General features: G+C 39.2%; 2 protein-coding genes across 3 annotated transcripts in view; one reads left to right on the top strand and one right to left on the bottom strand.

The window, feature by feature from the left end:
- Window positions 1-15108, top strand: part of CACNA2D3 (calcium voltage-gated channel auxiliary subunit alpha2delta 3) — a 378091-nt gene that overhangs the window by 310269 nt on the left and 52714 nt on the right. The window lies entirely within an intron of this gene.
- LRTM1 (leucine rich repeats and transmembrane domains 1) lies at window positions 1248-14269 on the bottom strand (the record flags this gene model as incomplete). Its single annotated transcript, XM_079317188.1, has 3 exons — window positions 1248-1672; window positions 4594-5190; window positions 14185-14269. The coding sequence occupies 3 exons, from the start codon at window positions 14267-14269 to the stop codon at window positions 1248-1250; spliced, it is 1107 nt and encodes a 368-aa protein (XP_079173314.1).

A 15108-nucleotide genomic window follows, 5' to 3' on the forward strand; every position in this document is an offset into this window, starting at 1 on the left:
GCTTCCCCTCGCCCTCAGTGCAGATTGTTCCATGACCTTTTTGCTCAGTACTATAAACATTGCTGATTTCTACATTGGCTACCTGGACAGGGCTTTATCCCTGTCACTGGGGACAGTTAGGGGACACATGAGATATCTGCCACAAATAGCCTAAAATGTATTTTATCTGGTCTTGGAAAAGGCGAATGGAGTTCCTGATCTCTGTTGGTTGGCTTAAAATAATTTCTAAGAACCATTAAAATAACAACCTCTGCACACTCAAAATATTCTTGGAATTCTAAACTTATGATATTCAAATGGTTTTGGCTCTGATTTCTTCTGATGGTGAAACAGCTCTGCAGAGAGTAAGGAGGGACCTTTGAGTGAACTGAATGTTCCCTCTGAGAGGGAGGATGTGTAAACATGCAACTACATTATCCTGCTGAAGGGCAGCACTGTGACGGGAGCTGCATCTGCAGCCATGGCATTTGCAAAATGGAGCACTTGTGTGAGGATTTGGGAATAAGTGGCTTCAGAAAAGTCGGTAGCAAGCCTGTAAGCCAGCAGGATATCAGGCAGTGTCTTCAAATATGCTCTGTGTACTCCTTTTGGGGCTGGAATCCAAAGCACTGTAGCATTTCTTCCTTCAGTGTTTTCTCAGTTCTCTTTTTTCTTCCCTACTAAGTAATTAAAAATTATGTGCAATTAACAAGGTGCTTCCTATTTTCTAAGTTAGGAAGTGGATAGTGTTCAATTGCTGCTTCCTGGGGCAGACTGGAAAGATGAAAACACATTTTTGGAAATGCTTTTAACACACTTATGTTATCAGTGGCAGTGCATAGAGTGGCTAGTTTGAGAACTGCTTGTGATTTTTATACATTTTGAATTAAATAGTAATTTCTACTCTTTAAGATGTAACTAATAAAACTAAGTTAGATGGCTATTTTATGGTTTTCTTTGCAGAACATCACTCCTTCAGCCACTGACTGCAGGTCAGTCAGTCTCGGTCTGATACTGCATCAAGAGTTAGTGTACGATGGCAAAATCTCACTCAGCCATAAACAGCGGCTTTAAAATATAAATACACAAAATATATAAACTTCTGTTGCTCTATATAAAGTCTTATTCCAAACAATATATACAGTTATATTTTTTTTTAAGTATGAAAAAGAAAAGAAAAAAGAGAATAACCCCGGCAATTTGTATTGCCATGGCAGGCGCTCCAGTTGCAGCGAGGCTTTGCCGTGAGGGAGCCGAAGGCAGCAGGCTCAAGGCACGGAGCTCTCCAGCAGCTCTCTCTTGTCGGGAGCGCCGTGCTGCCGGCCCGGGCCCAGCTGCTGCCGGCGGGCCTTGGCCGTGATGGCGGCGTAGGCGCAGCCGTAGACGGCGGCCGCCAGCATCATGAGGCAGACGATGCCGCACACCACGCCGGTGATGACCACGGTGGCGATGGCGTGGCGCAGGCTGACCGGGCGGGCCTTGGCCTTGGGCTCGCAGCCGTCGGGCGGCTCGTGGGGGCCGTGCTTGGCGGAGGCGCGGGGCTCGGAGGCGCGGGGCTCGGGGCCGTGCGGGTGGCCGCTGGCCGGCGCCGCCCGCAGGGAGCAGGCCCCGAACAGCTCGTACGGGACCGCCAGCAGCGCCCTGCCCTTCCGAACGCCCGGCGCCGAGCACACGATGCCGTCGCTTATTCCTCCTGGGGAAAAAACACAGAGGTCTCAGTATCTGACAGCTTCTGAACCGTCTCGATGTGGAATTAACATAGGCCTGAAGTGAATTTATCATCCGTTTCGACTTCGCGCTTTTAAAGGTTTATGATGTGTTATAAAGGCTTTTGTTCAATTAGGTCGGTGGTGAGATTATTGCACTTCAAAACTCACTCAAGAGAGCATTTTCAAGAAGCAATTAATCAGCAATTAGGTTGTCTGTGTTTTTAAGGACGCAAGCGTGAAAAAATGGCAATATGCAAAATGCTATTTTTCTGTGACAGTAGAAAAAGAAAAACTGTCATAGATAAACTAAGAGGTATTGCTAACCGCAAATTCGATTTCTTCAACTTCCGACCACTGCTAATTTTTGTGGCAAGAATTGGATACAATGTACTTAGAAAATGTACAATAGGACTCGGGTCGGAGCACGGGGCTTTAGGGGTGTGGTCAAGGAGTCCACAAGCCCAAAATCAACGTTGACATATTTTCAAAAATTAACTAATCGAATCAACTCAATCCTCTCTCCTCTCCTCTCCTCTCCTCTCCTCTCCTCTCCTCTCCTCTCCTCTCCTCTCCTCTCCTCTCCTCTCCTCTCCTCTCCTCTCCTCTCCTCTCCTCTCCTCTCCTCTCCTCTCCTCTCCTCTCCTCTCCTCTCCTCTCCTCTCCTCTCCTCTCCTCTCCTCTCCTCTCCTCTCCTCTCCTCTCCTCTCCTCTCCTCTCCTCTCCTCTCCTCTCCTCTCCTCTCCTCTCCTCTCCTCTCCTCTCCTCTCCTCTCCTCTCCTCTCCTCTCCTCTCCTCTCCTCTCCTCTCCTCTCCTCCTCCTCTCCTCTCCTCTCCTCTCCTCTCCTCTCCTCTCCTCTCCTCTCCTCTCCTCTCCTCTCCTCTCCTCTCCTCTCCTCTCCTCTCCTCTCCTCTCCTCTCCTCTCCTCTCCTCTCCTCTCCTCTCCTCTCCTCTCCTCTCCTCTCCTCTCCTCCCAGGCACAGAAATCTTCATCCTGAAAAGACTTTGAAAAAAGTAATGGATACAGATGGAGCCAAACTGAAATCTGGAGACTGCTCCACAAATAATGTTGATATTCCAGGACAGATTTGAGCATAGCAGGTCTCTTGGTCTTTAATGGTGAAACCCAAAGCATGGCTCCAGATATCTTCAATGTGTTAGATTGAATATGGATATAGATAAAACCTTCAAATCCTTCAACTCTTATCCTTTCATGATATTAAGTAACTAAATATGTGTGCTTGGAATAGAACCCTGATGCTCCTCCTGAACTGAAGGAAATTATTTTCTATAATTTCCTGGGAGTATGCATGAAATGTTAATTGCCTGAGATGGATTCAGCTAAAAATACTCAGATATTTTTGACTTATATTGCTTTGTTATGACATGCAAGAAATATCTGCAGAGCCACTGGGAAGTTTCATCACCTGTGTGTCATAAGTAGTGGAAAACATTAACGTGTAATGTAACTAATTTTTCTTCATGCGATTCAGACAAGTAATTTTAGGGAAATACAAACAAGAAGAGAACATAACACTTGGGCTTCCTTTAAAGCTTGTTGCTAAAATTAATTTGTTAACTTTCATGTCATTTCATTTAATTCATCAGTTTAGTGTTCAGAAAGATGGAAGGACATCACTGAACTTCTAGACAACACTGTTCTGTGAAATAAAGAATAATATTTATGCTTCTGGCAGAGTAATTAAGATAATCTGATATGTTTATCTTGGATCATTTCATTCTTCTGCACAGAGAAGTCAACTCGTGCTGAATTTCCAGCATATTAGACTAAAGCCCTGTGATAAAGAAGTATTTTACCTATTCAAGGTATTAAGATTTTTATTGCTAAAATGAGTTTAGCCTTTTGTCTTTCCTAAAAGGTGGCTCATAGCTCATTTACCTCACCCAAAGACCACTCCAGTAGTAATTGTGTCCTTGCATGGCCAGCATGGTTTTCCAGCTGGCCTGCAGAGTTCTGATCCTGCAAAAGGCAGTCCATCAGCCTCGGGCCACATGGGCCATCTCCATTCTCCTGTCTGCAGCAGGCTCCACTCCCCTTTGGTACAGAGACAGGTAATCAGCAGTTTGGTCACATGCAAACCTCAAAGCCTGATTTAGAAAAAAGAAAATTTCCCCGCTGTTCCAAATTCTCAGTCTGTACATACCTCCTGGGAGAAATAAATTAATTCCTTTTTATATTTAATTCCTTCAGAATTAAATCATGTTATCTTTTTCATAGCATAACTCATGAATATATTTAAAAGCAGGTGTGACCAAAATACTGACACTACTATTTATGTACTTCATTTTTCCCTGTGTGATGCCATGACACATTTCTATCAGGAAATTGCCAATGAATTGAGTTCCTCTTCTGGTTAACAGATTAGGAAGTGATACTAGGTATTCATAAAATATTAAAGAACTACTAAGTCATAATTGATAGAAAAAACTAGAATCCTGAGCTCTCTAAAGTTTGCTCATTACTGATATCTGTCTTGATGTTTGCCATCATACAACAGGTAAAAAGCTTTAAAACAGTAGGTTGCTTTCCAGCAAAAATATATTGGTAGAATTAAAACAAGTGTATGTGCACAAGTATACTTGTTTTATATTTAAAAATGTTTATATCTTAATTCACATACTCCAGAACACAGCTGTGCCTGCTGAATGTTTGTGTGTGCATCCTTGCTCTTTCTCTGGGCACTAATATGAAGTCCCTCTCTGAGTCTAGTTTGCCACCTGTGTTTATAAAAGCACTTATATTCTGACCTATGCATAAGAATGTAGTTTAGTGTGTTTATTTGAGGAAGTGGTGCAGGGTAAATTTTTAAGCCATGGAAGTGAGGATCAGTTAGATGCTGGTTAAATGTTCTCCATGTACTCTATGTAATGAGAAAAATTCCTTACCTCTATATAGAAAACTCTCCAGCCAGAGTTTCAGGCCAAAGATATTACAATTGCATTGCCAGGGATTATCTTTGAAGAGAACCACTTTCAGGTTTGGAAGTGACTCCAGGAGAATTCTTTCCATTTTCTGAAGTTTGTTATGCTTCAGAGAGAGCAATGTTATATTCCCTGTGCTGTTTCCAAATGTCTCAGGCAATCGAATAATGCTGTTGGATGACAAGTCCAGCTCTTTTAGGTGTGGGAGGAAACTGAAAGTCTTGTTTTCTATATAATGAATCATATTTCTGGTTAGGTTTAAAACCTGTAGATACCTTAGTTTTTGGAAAGCACCAGGTGCCACACTTGAGAGAGAATTATTAGACAAGTCTAAGATTTTGAGTAACGGCGTTGCAGTGAATGCATTTTGGTTGATTCTCCAGATACGGTTGTTCTGCAGCAGTAGTATCTGAATTTCAGGAGGTAAACGGGCAGGAATTTCAGTGAATCCTCTGTTCTTGCAGTCAGCAGTCTTTGAGGCTGTGTGGCAGAGGCATTTCTCAGGGCAGCCCTGCGCTCTGTGTGCCAACAAGATGACACTCCAAACCAATAGCCAGTTACCTGTAGCACAAGTGAAAGATTGAAAATTAGTTTAAAATGTTTGTCTTTAGGCAATAAACAGGCCACAAACACAGCCAGAAGGCATACAGTTGCACAGTAAACAATCATGTAGATGCCACAGAGCGTGTTTCTTTTATAGCACATAAGTAAGTTACAGATAGTATTGAAGTATGTCTATAATGCAGAATGAAGATAATCGTACCATGATCTTAAAATGAAGTACATCTCATGGTTTTTTCTTAAATACAAATGAGCAGTGATGTTTGAAGGAAATGTGGTGATTCCTAAAATTATTAAATTGAAATGTCTCTCTTTCTGTGGTAGTAACAACTTTAAGACATCTTATGTCAGAATAATTACAAGCAGAACTTTTATTTTTCATTGTTTTACATTACTGTCTGGAAGAACTGAGTCAGTGTACCATTTAAAGAATTACAAGCTTAAAAGACATAACTATAAAAACTACTAGCAATACTTTTTCAGCAATCCAGATTCAGTAAGTTTCTCCTTTAAAATATCTGTTTACTCTTTTTGCTTTAATTCTCTTCTCTCAATACCAGCTGTACTTCCCATAGATAAAGGTTTCTACACACTCACCACAAATTGTCAAGAAGCTTCTGAAAATATAAATTAGTTGGCAGGAGTACTTAGTAATATTTAGTATTTATAATTATCTGCTGCTCCCTGATGTTCAGGTGGTTTAACTGGGAAAAAAAAAAAGTTTCAGCCTTTATGTCTTGCTAATGATCTTAATTTTGAAAACAAGGTACTTAAAGCTATGCTTGTATGCACAGAATGAAGCATTAAAAAACTCAATGTTGAATAACTAGATCTTTGACTGAAGAAAGGATGATGAATCCTTTTCTAACATTGCTATAGAGATGCTTCAAAATAATTTCTACTGTTTACTGTTTCAAAATGCAAAACATTTTAGTTAGTTGCTACTAGAGACCTTTGGAAAATAAAGTAATTGCTGTTTATTGACATACAGAGATGAAATGTGAAATACTAACAGGGAACACCATATTGATGGAGTAATGGGTGATTATAGTAAGAAACATGATAAATATATAAATTAAAGTTGTATTTTGAGACTACAGCTTAAGGCATAAATTTTACTTAATAATTTTGACTCAGAAATGAAACATTTATATTAAAATTACACATAATCTTCTGCAATACTGAATTTTGTATCATAAAATTCACTTGAAAGAATCCAGCATTCCTGCATGCAAGGTAAGCAATACTTTCAGTTCATTACACTGTTCTGCAACAGTTGGCTTCAGAAACACAGCTTCCAATGTAGAGGTAAAATAGACTCTTGATTGGCATGAAAATGCTTTGCAAACAGAAAAATTGCATTATTAATCTAAATGCTTCAGCATCTCACCTTTCATTCTGCTCTGCTGGTTCTTCTTCTGGCAGAAGAGTCAGTCCAGATTTCTGATATAGAACAGTAACAGACACTGTTCTTTTTCCCTCTTCAAGTCTGTAACGTGCTCATCCAGTTTCCTTTCTTGAGGTTTTTCAGGTGGTGTCTGTGAGTTCTGTAGAAGGGCAATGACTACTCAGTTACTCCATCAGCCTTTAGTTTTTTGTTAATGACAGTCTTCTCCCCTCTCCCCCCTTTATGACTCTCAAAAAATTATTCTGCCTCTTAATCAGACAACAAGCCATGCAGTGTGTGTCCAGCTGGACAGCTGTAATGTACAAATAATGACCTGATTACCTCGCCTCTTCAATTTGTTTAATCTCCATCAAAAGCAAAGCACAGAAAATAAAGCTGCCTTTTTTATATCCAGTATGTTTTCTGAATTCTCATTGATTATTAGCCAGGCTGTGTCAATTTTTGCAAGATCTGAACATGGGTTTTGATTATTCTGGGCTGTGACTGGAGGCAGTGGAGTGTATAATATCACTACAAATAGTCCTGTGGGTTGATGACATGGTTTTGACAGTGCCCTTGTTTGCTCTTTTAAGCTTATTCATCTGACATCCATTAGTTGTGCTGACAGGATTTTATTGCTTGGGAATACAGGAACAGCAGCTCCTTCCATAAAAATGGCACACATCCTGGTATAGTCACCATGAATATTGAACAAATTAATTTATTTTCAAAGATACTGCAAAGACATAGCAGATGATGCTAAAACTATACTTAATGTGTGGTGCCTTGACTTGTTTCTTTGTTATTTCTTCAGCAGAACTCGCACTGTGCCATCTACACTAATAAAAGGATTAATGACTTGTGACTGTGAGGGAACTCCAAGGTGTTGAAAGGAATGAGAGATCTGATATATAATTGAGTCTTTCCAGGCCATATGATCACTCCATCTATGAGCTGCCCTATGGAGAGGGAAGCTGTGCAATCAAAACATTTCCGACCCATAATACAGCTTTATTGGGTACAAATTCTGCTTTAGGTGCTTTTGAAAAGATCCCATAAAGCTCCCTTTCCAGGTTAAAATGTATGTGATGTAGGCAATGTTCTATAAGGAGCACTAGAAAAATCAGATCCTAAGGCCCCAGCTGCTGTTGAAAGCAGGGTCCTGTCAAGTTGAGACTTTGATATATACAGTAACAAATTCTATCACTTTTCTGGGCAACCTTCTCCAATGTATTACTGTCCTCAGAATCAATAATTTTTTCTTGTATCCAGTTAGAGTTTTCCTTGGAGCAGCTTGTCCTGTCTCTATGAATCCTTGTGAAGAGAACAACCCCATCTTTTCCATAGGTACCTTTTGGTTTCCAAAAGTCTGTGCTGAGCTCTCTGTGCCCCTGTCTCACAGGGCAGAGCTGTGCCTGTCAGTATTGTGTGCTTTGCTCCATTGCTTCTGACACCCAAGATACCCAAAGGAACACTGGATACATAGGAACAGGGAAGGAGAACATAGAAAAATAGTCATTCTGTAAAGTAAGCATGATTGCTCATCTTGAGGATCCCAGGATTGCTGCTGTGAGTGGCAGACCTTGCTATCCTTGACATTCCTGATGGATGGCACATTGTCCTGATGTGGGTGAAGCCTGGGATTTAGAGTGGAGGAACAGTACAAATATGATAACCTGGTACCACAGTCATCCTGGTTAACCCCAACTTTACAAAAGAGGTGAGAGAAGCTTAAAGAGCATCTGTACTGAGCTTTAGATTAATGTCAGCTTAATGTCAGAATATTTTTTAACTTTTGTAGCATGGTACATTTATTTGCTATTTCTATGCCCATCTTAAAAAAATACCTGTAAATCATTTTTGTGAAGACACAATTAAATTTTAAAAGATCTGTTCTAAAATAGCATCTTCCTTACAAGTTGTGGCCATGTTAGCTATGGATACTCTTACAAAGAAAAAAGTTAGGTCAGGTACATTTTTCTGGAGATGGCATCCCACTCTCCTTGCATTAACTCATCCCTTGTATCAGTGGCAGCTCTTTTCATGATTTTTGACTATGTTGCAGGATGTAATAGCTGTTATATTATTGTGGTTTTTGTGTGATAGGATGCTTTTACATTCTCTTTGGTATCCATAATTTTATTTGGCTTATGAATTCAAAGGGTTTCTTTTTAAAGTTTTTTTCCATCCTAACTAATATTTGCTGCCCAGATGAGTATGCAAGTTCCCACTGCAGTTCATTTTGTGTAACAGTGGGCTTAAAGAATGTTTCTTAACTGCCTCTCCTATTTTAGGTAAGTCTTTGCATCTATAATTGTATTATTTTTAGTATGCACCATATTACAGAGATGTTCACAGGATAAGGTCACAGAAAGTTAAGCACTGTGGGAGGTTCAGTTCCAGCAATAATGCAGAGGTTGTTTTATTTACTCAGAATCATGGTATAACAAGTTATTACTTTTTAAAAAATCTTCATGTTCCTGCTGGGTTCAGATTTGGAAACATATGATTAAATCTGTCGATTTGCTTTTCATGTAGATGTGGCTATTTTTCCCTTATATTGAGAACTCTGAATGAACATGTTTTGTAAACAGAAGTTTCCCCAACCTATAATCCATCTCCTATTCCCATTTATTAGGAATAATACTTTGGTTGTGACAGAGAAGTCTGATGTGGTGAAAATTATAGTTGTGTCACAGGTAGAGATTTGCCAGAAACAGGATAACCATGAAACCTACTCCACTTCTGGCCTTTTGAACCACCAGCAGGATTCTTTTCAGTTGTCTGATGTGGTGCAGCTACTGTTTTTGCAGCCTCTTAAATTAGCCTGTGCCTGTTGTAGCAAGGTATGGTTCCCATTGCAAGTAGCAGGAAAGCCCCATGAGTTAATATCTGATCCCTGCTGGCTGAGGGGGGCAGCTCTGCCTTTGCTCTGCCAGCAAACTCTTTGTTGCAGCAATTACTGCCATCTGCTTTAAAGGAGTTCTATGTGTAAGAATCATCTTTTTACAGAAGAAAATTATGTTAATTAAACTCTAGCAGAAAGGAAACAATTTAAATATTTCGAATATTTAAAAGCTACAGGATTTGGATTCCAAGTCATTGTATACTGAGTCCAGGCAAACGTGATTATATTAAAAAAATGTTCCCAAGACCACAGCAGACAATTCCTGTACATACTCTTTATTAGATTTATTTTCCTTATGCTTTTGAGTGGGAAGGAATTAAAACTGAGATACTTTCAGGGAAATGGTATTTGCTTTCTCTTTACTAATGTGTGTCTGCAGACTGGTAAAACAGATAAGCTCTTTCTCAAGATCCCAAATGAAACTTTGGGTAGATGCAGACCCCTCTTCATTTTGGTTCAGGACAAAGAAAAGTCATATTTGTTGGTGAAACAACCCATACCTTTGTTGCTAAAATTCTTGCCCTTTAACTGGCACTTGAAAAGACACAGTAGTGCATGATGGAGAAAGGTGGTGCCCTTCCCCATGAGTCAGAACTGACTGTGCAAAGGTGACAGGGCAAAAGAGACCTGGCAGTCCCTCATGCTTTTCTTTCTGCAGGGGCATTCCTGGCACTCTGAGAGCTCAGGACTCTCTCAGATTTTTCCTGGCAGGGTACTAGGTTTTCAAAAGTTGACAAAACTTAGAGGAAGGTCCTGGATCCTATTTCTGCTTGCCTTTCACAGCAGAAGTAAAAGCCAATGGATCAAACTAAATTTGGCCTGAGGAAGATTTATACCTGAAAAACCTGGTCATATTTTCCAGAGAGGTGGGCTTATGGATTTTTTCAGACATCCTTTGCTTAGACAGCATAAGAGGGGAGGAATATCAGTTAGAATTTAATAATATCAAATGCTGGTTATGACACAGCACAAGGACAAACCATGATTTTTTTGTGTCTGAGTTGTTATGAGTTATTTGATGGGGTCCTTTTCAGGTGGGAAGTAATGTGCAGCTCTAGAAACAAGAAACCAGGCAGGGAGTTCTGATTTTGTGCAGGGGAAGAGCCCAGTTTTTCCTTTCCAGTGGCTTGTTTTGCCTTACTTAGATACATGTGGTATTGTTTATACAGTGAGTAATTAATCTATGAAATGCATTGTTGGAAGTTATCCTTGGGCCAGAAGATTAGTCGGATCCATATATAATCTGGAGCCATAGTTACCTCATGTGGCAAAAAAAAAAAAAAAAAAAAAAAAAAAGTTTAGAAAGGATATAAACTTTCACTCTTAAGGGCTTTAATCAACCACTAATGACACAACTTATGGAGAAAAACTTTTCCCCATGGGCAGTTTTTTTCCATAATTATTATTTATGGGAATTTTTACACCTTCCTCTGACACCTTTAGGAGAGGCCAGAGTATAAGATGTAATAGTGGATGAGACGAACTGGAACATGCTGTGTTCCAGGTGGAGATTTACAGAGGGGAAAGGGATGGCTGAGCAGCCTGGCAGTGGCAGGGAGCTGCTGCATGGGCAGGGTGAGCTCCTGTCCCAGGCACCCCAGGACAGCCAGACTGAGCACCTTCTCTGTCTAGGTCATAGCTCTGGTTTTCCCCACATTGCTCTTCTGATCTGGACTGCAAAATTCTTTCAATATTGATATCCAGGTCTTTGTCACCAGGTCTGTTCATAATCTATAAATGACTGTTTGGGTCAGTCCTTTCTTTCCTCTTCCCTTTCCCTTCTTTCCCTTTCCCTTTCCCTTTCCCTTTCCCTTCCCCTTCCCCTTCCCCTTTCTGCAGTCAGCAATTTGTTGTTGTATTAAAAGTCTAAGATAATGCTCTTAGAAGTTAGTAATGCTTCTACTCTTTTCCCATAACTAAATAGGAATAAATATATGAAGGTGAGAAGGTCTTAGCTGGAAAATACTGAAACACCAGTCCTACAGTGTGCTTTGGTAGGTAGAAAAATTACCAGGGTGGATGGAAGGCCTTCAGAAGGAGAAGAAGCACAGGGAATAAAGATGCTGGGCCTCTTTACCTTAATTGCAAGTTAGATGAAATTGCAGCAAGGGGCAGATTAAGTGTCAGCAGAGTATTTGTTCCATCACAAATAGCAGCAGGGAGTGCAGATTCAATTTTCAATCATTTCCTGACTAATGTCAACCACCTGTTATACATGCTGAGCATCCATAGATAGAATGTATCTCCAGTAAGAGTAAATTAATGAACTCACTGTGCCATTATTGCAAATAGAAGAAAATATTGCTTGACATCAAGCTAAGAGAAATGAGAGAAATAAAATTGGCCAGAAAAAAACACATGCAAAAATAAGTACAGGTGTTCACTTTTTTTCATCTTGATATTTTTAGATGCTTTTTGTTCTCTCCTAAACATGTTAAAACTGAGATCACTTGCTATTTTTCTAGATAGCTTATTCTTCATCAAATTTTTTTCTAAGCTTTTACTTAGTGATTTTGTTTCCTTTTTGTATTTAATGAGAATTTCTGTTCATGGTCACAGCTCACCCTGGACTCAAACTTAAGACCAGGATATAAATCTCCTGTGCATTCTGAGTGGTTGATTTACTAGGGCAGCTCTTGTAAGAATTGGAAGGATTTTTTTGAACAACATCTGTAAAAGGGTTTTGAAATGTTCACAGTGTATGAAAAAATATTTTAAAGTGCAGTAAATGTTTCTTATATTGCTGTCACCAATTGTGCTACAAAGTAGAACTCATACTTCATTGATTCCTTTTATGCTTTTAAGGCAAATTGCAGTAGTTCAGTAAAACTCACTGTTAAGTGTTGGGAACTCCTGTGTTTATGGGCTCAAAAGGACTCTTTCTCTTTGCCCTAGTAGTCACTTGCAGAAGTGGGGATGACATTTGCTGCAGTAAAAAGCCAAATATTTAAACCTCTGTAATTCTTGCAACACTTTGGAAATATCCACGGGAGGCTTTTGTGGCTTTTTTTCCCGATTAATTTAGCAAGGTACTAAATAACCTGACATTAAAATGATGCAGCTGATAAACATTAAATGCATAATTTTGATGGATTTAATCATCAGTAGAAATGTAAGTATTCCATTGGATCAGGACTGACGTGTTCAGCAGCTCTGGATTCAAGCTGGGATGGAACATTTCCATTGGATGATGTTTTGCTGCAAGGGAGAAGGTCTCAAATGTCTTGCAGCAGGTGGAGTGTGAAGGACCAGCTCCTTCAGAACATCCCTGCTCCCAGTCTGTGCCCTCTGCAGTGCTGCTGCAGCCAGCAGAGCTCTGGATGGTGAGCAGTGCCCAGAATGTCCCTGCTTGTTTCCTGTGGGATCATCTCACAAGCAGAGGAGGGATACTGTAGATTTTCCCACATGGTTCCAGTGAACAAGAAGGAGCCAGACACCTTTACCTGCTGCACTTCATTTCAATAGCAGATAAATTTTACAAGGCACTGCATAACTTGCTGCTTTTCCAGTTTCCTTGTTCTTTCTGGATTTCTATCCCTGCTGCTTGAACTGCTGCAGCTGCAGGCACCAGCAGTCCTCTGACAGCATTCTAGAGATCCCATAGCTGTTATCCTTTACTCACCCTCTACTTTTTAATCTGTCAGCAGGTTTTAAATACCAAGGATGTTTTTTAAATACCTTTTTTTTTTTTTTTCTCCACAGAACGTTTTAAATGAAGTAACAGGGTAAGTCAGGTATATGGATAGGCTTCTCATCCCTCAAGTTTAGTGGGTTCTGCTGTTTTCAGACAGGATAAATCCCTGGGAAACTTAGCTAGTATACAGGATAATGATGCATCTGTTTAAAATTTTTAAAATAGGCCACTGAGAGGAGTTTTGTTTAAAAAATAAAAAGAAAATGCGCTTTCAGAAGGCATTTTATTAATGAGAATTACAATACTGGAAAATCTGTTATATATTAGTGAAGAACAGTAACAGTGTATCCAAATGGAACTGGTTGGATAATTAAATTCATTTAATAGGTACTGAAATTTAAACCTCTTGATCCCTCTGACGTAAACATAACTCTTAAAAGTCATGGAACTTGATTCTAAAAGTGTAATGTGGGAGAGAAACACTGGGATGATGATTACAGATTTCAAATACCCTGGGAGGAAATGTATTCAGGAGTTAAACAACAGACATTAATAAAAAAAAACAACAAAAACACTTTAAAAATTAAAAAAAAATCCCCAGAAGTATAGGTATGAAATATAAAAAGAAGCTTTAATAAAACCCTGTTATGTAGATGTGCAGCTTATATGAGCAGTATTGAAGCAACATGACTGGGATAACCAAGTGACAAGTAAGAAATATTAAAGATTGAAATAATTAAGGAACATCAAGTTTTCACTATTCTTGCACTCTTTTTACATGTTCTGTATTATCATGTCTGTTTTGGCTGTATGTCCTTCTGTATGTCTGTTTTGGTTTTCTATTTTCCTGCTGAGAACCCCCAAAGATTCTCATTTTATGGTTTCTCCTCTCTTTTTTTTTTTTTTTCAATATTGATTACAATTTATAAAGTATGTCCAGTGCATAGCTGTCTTTTCTTGATTTGGTAAAAAGGAAAATTTTTCCTACGTTTTAACACCTCTTTTAGGAGGATCATACCAAAAGCTGACAGGCTCTCTGCTATACCACATTTTCATTTGTATTACCTGAAGTTATTTTTAAGCTTTTATCCATGGCTTCTGTTTCACTGTCCCCTAAGGTGCTGAAGGATGAACTTTCTCTCAAGCCCATGCATTAATTGAGAGGATAACAAAGTTAAGACAACAGCTGGAATGCCTGTGAGAATTTTTTTTTTTTAAAGTACAGCATAAAAGTAGATTATTATCACTAAAGTTCAGACAGCATTTAAGTGTTGATCTCATCTTTTTGTCTTCCATGTTTTTATCTGACTTCTGTGTCAAAACTGGGTCATGCTGAATTATAGAGGTAATACATATTATCATTTAATACAATGCCTTTTAATCCAAAATCATTTCTACTTTATTATTCTTTAATTTCTAGTGGGATCTCAAAAGTACCCAACCTAGCTGAGCTTTCTCTGCCCATAAAGCTATAGCTGTCTTAAGCAAAAAGGGTGTGTTTTCATCTTTATATGCTTTTATTTCCTTCTGCAGTTTGTTATTGTGGAATATAATGGCAGGGCTGAGCTTGGTTACTCATATTTTGGCTGAGACTTTTTATCCTTTCCCCTTTTCAAAATGACAGTGTCCATTTCCTCTCTGTCTGTGTTTCAGCAGAGTTAGATGGGTTCAAAGAGCAGAACTAGTGACTTGTTCCTCCTCAAAGTGCTCTGTGGGAGAAGTGGGCTAACTGCTTTTAGAAGGTGAAGTTATGTATCATGTGCCTACTTTAGTGAAATAATAATTTCCATACCTTGAGGTTTTTTGGTGTCATTAGGATCTTAAATGGTTTTCATTAGTTACTGCTATAGAAAAGAAACTTCTTTTCTATAACCCTTTTAGAAAGAAGAAAGAGCAGAGCACTCTGTAATTTGTAGTTTGTGGTGTTTTGGAGATGTGTTCAAGCACAGGCACTCAAGTGAACATTTGTATTTCAAGCAATTGTAGTAC

The sequence above is a fragment of the Erithacus rubecula genome (genome assembly GCF_903797595.1).
Source record: "Erithacus rubecula genome assembly, chromosome: 13".
NCBI lineage: Eukaryota > Metazoa > Chordata > Aves > Passeriformes > Muscicapidae > Erithacus > Erithacus rubecula.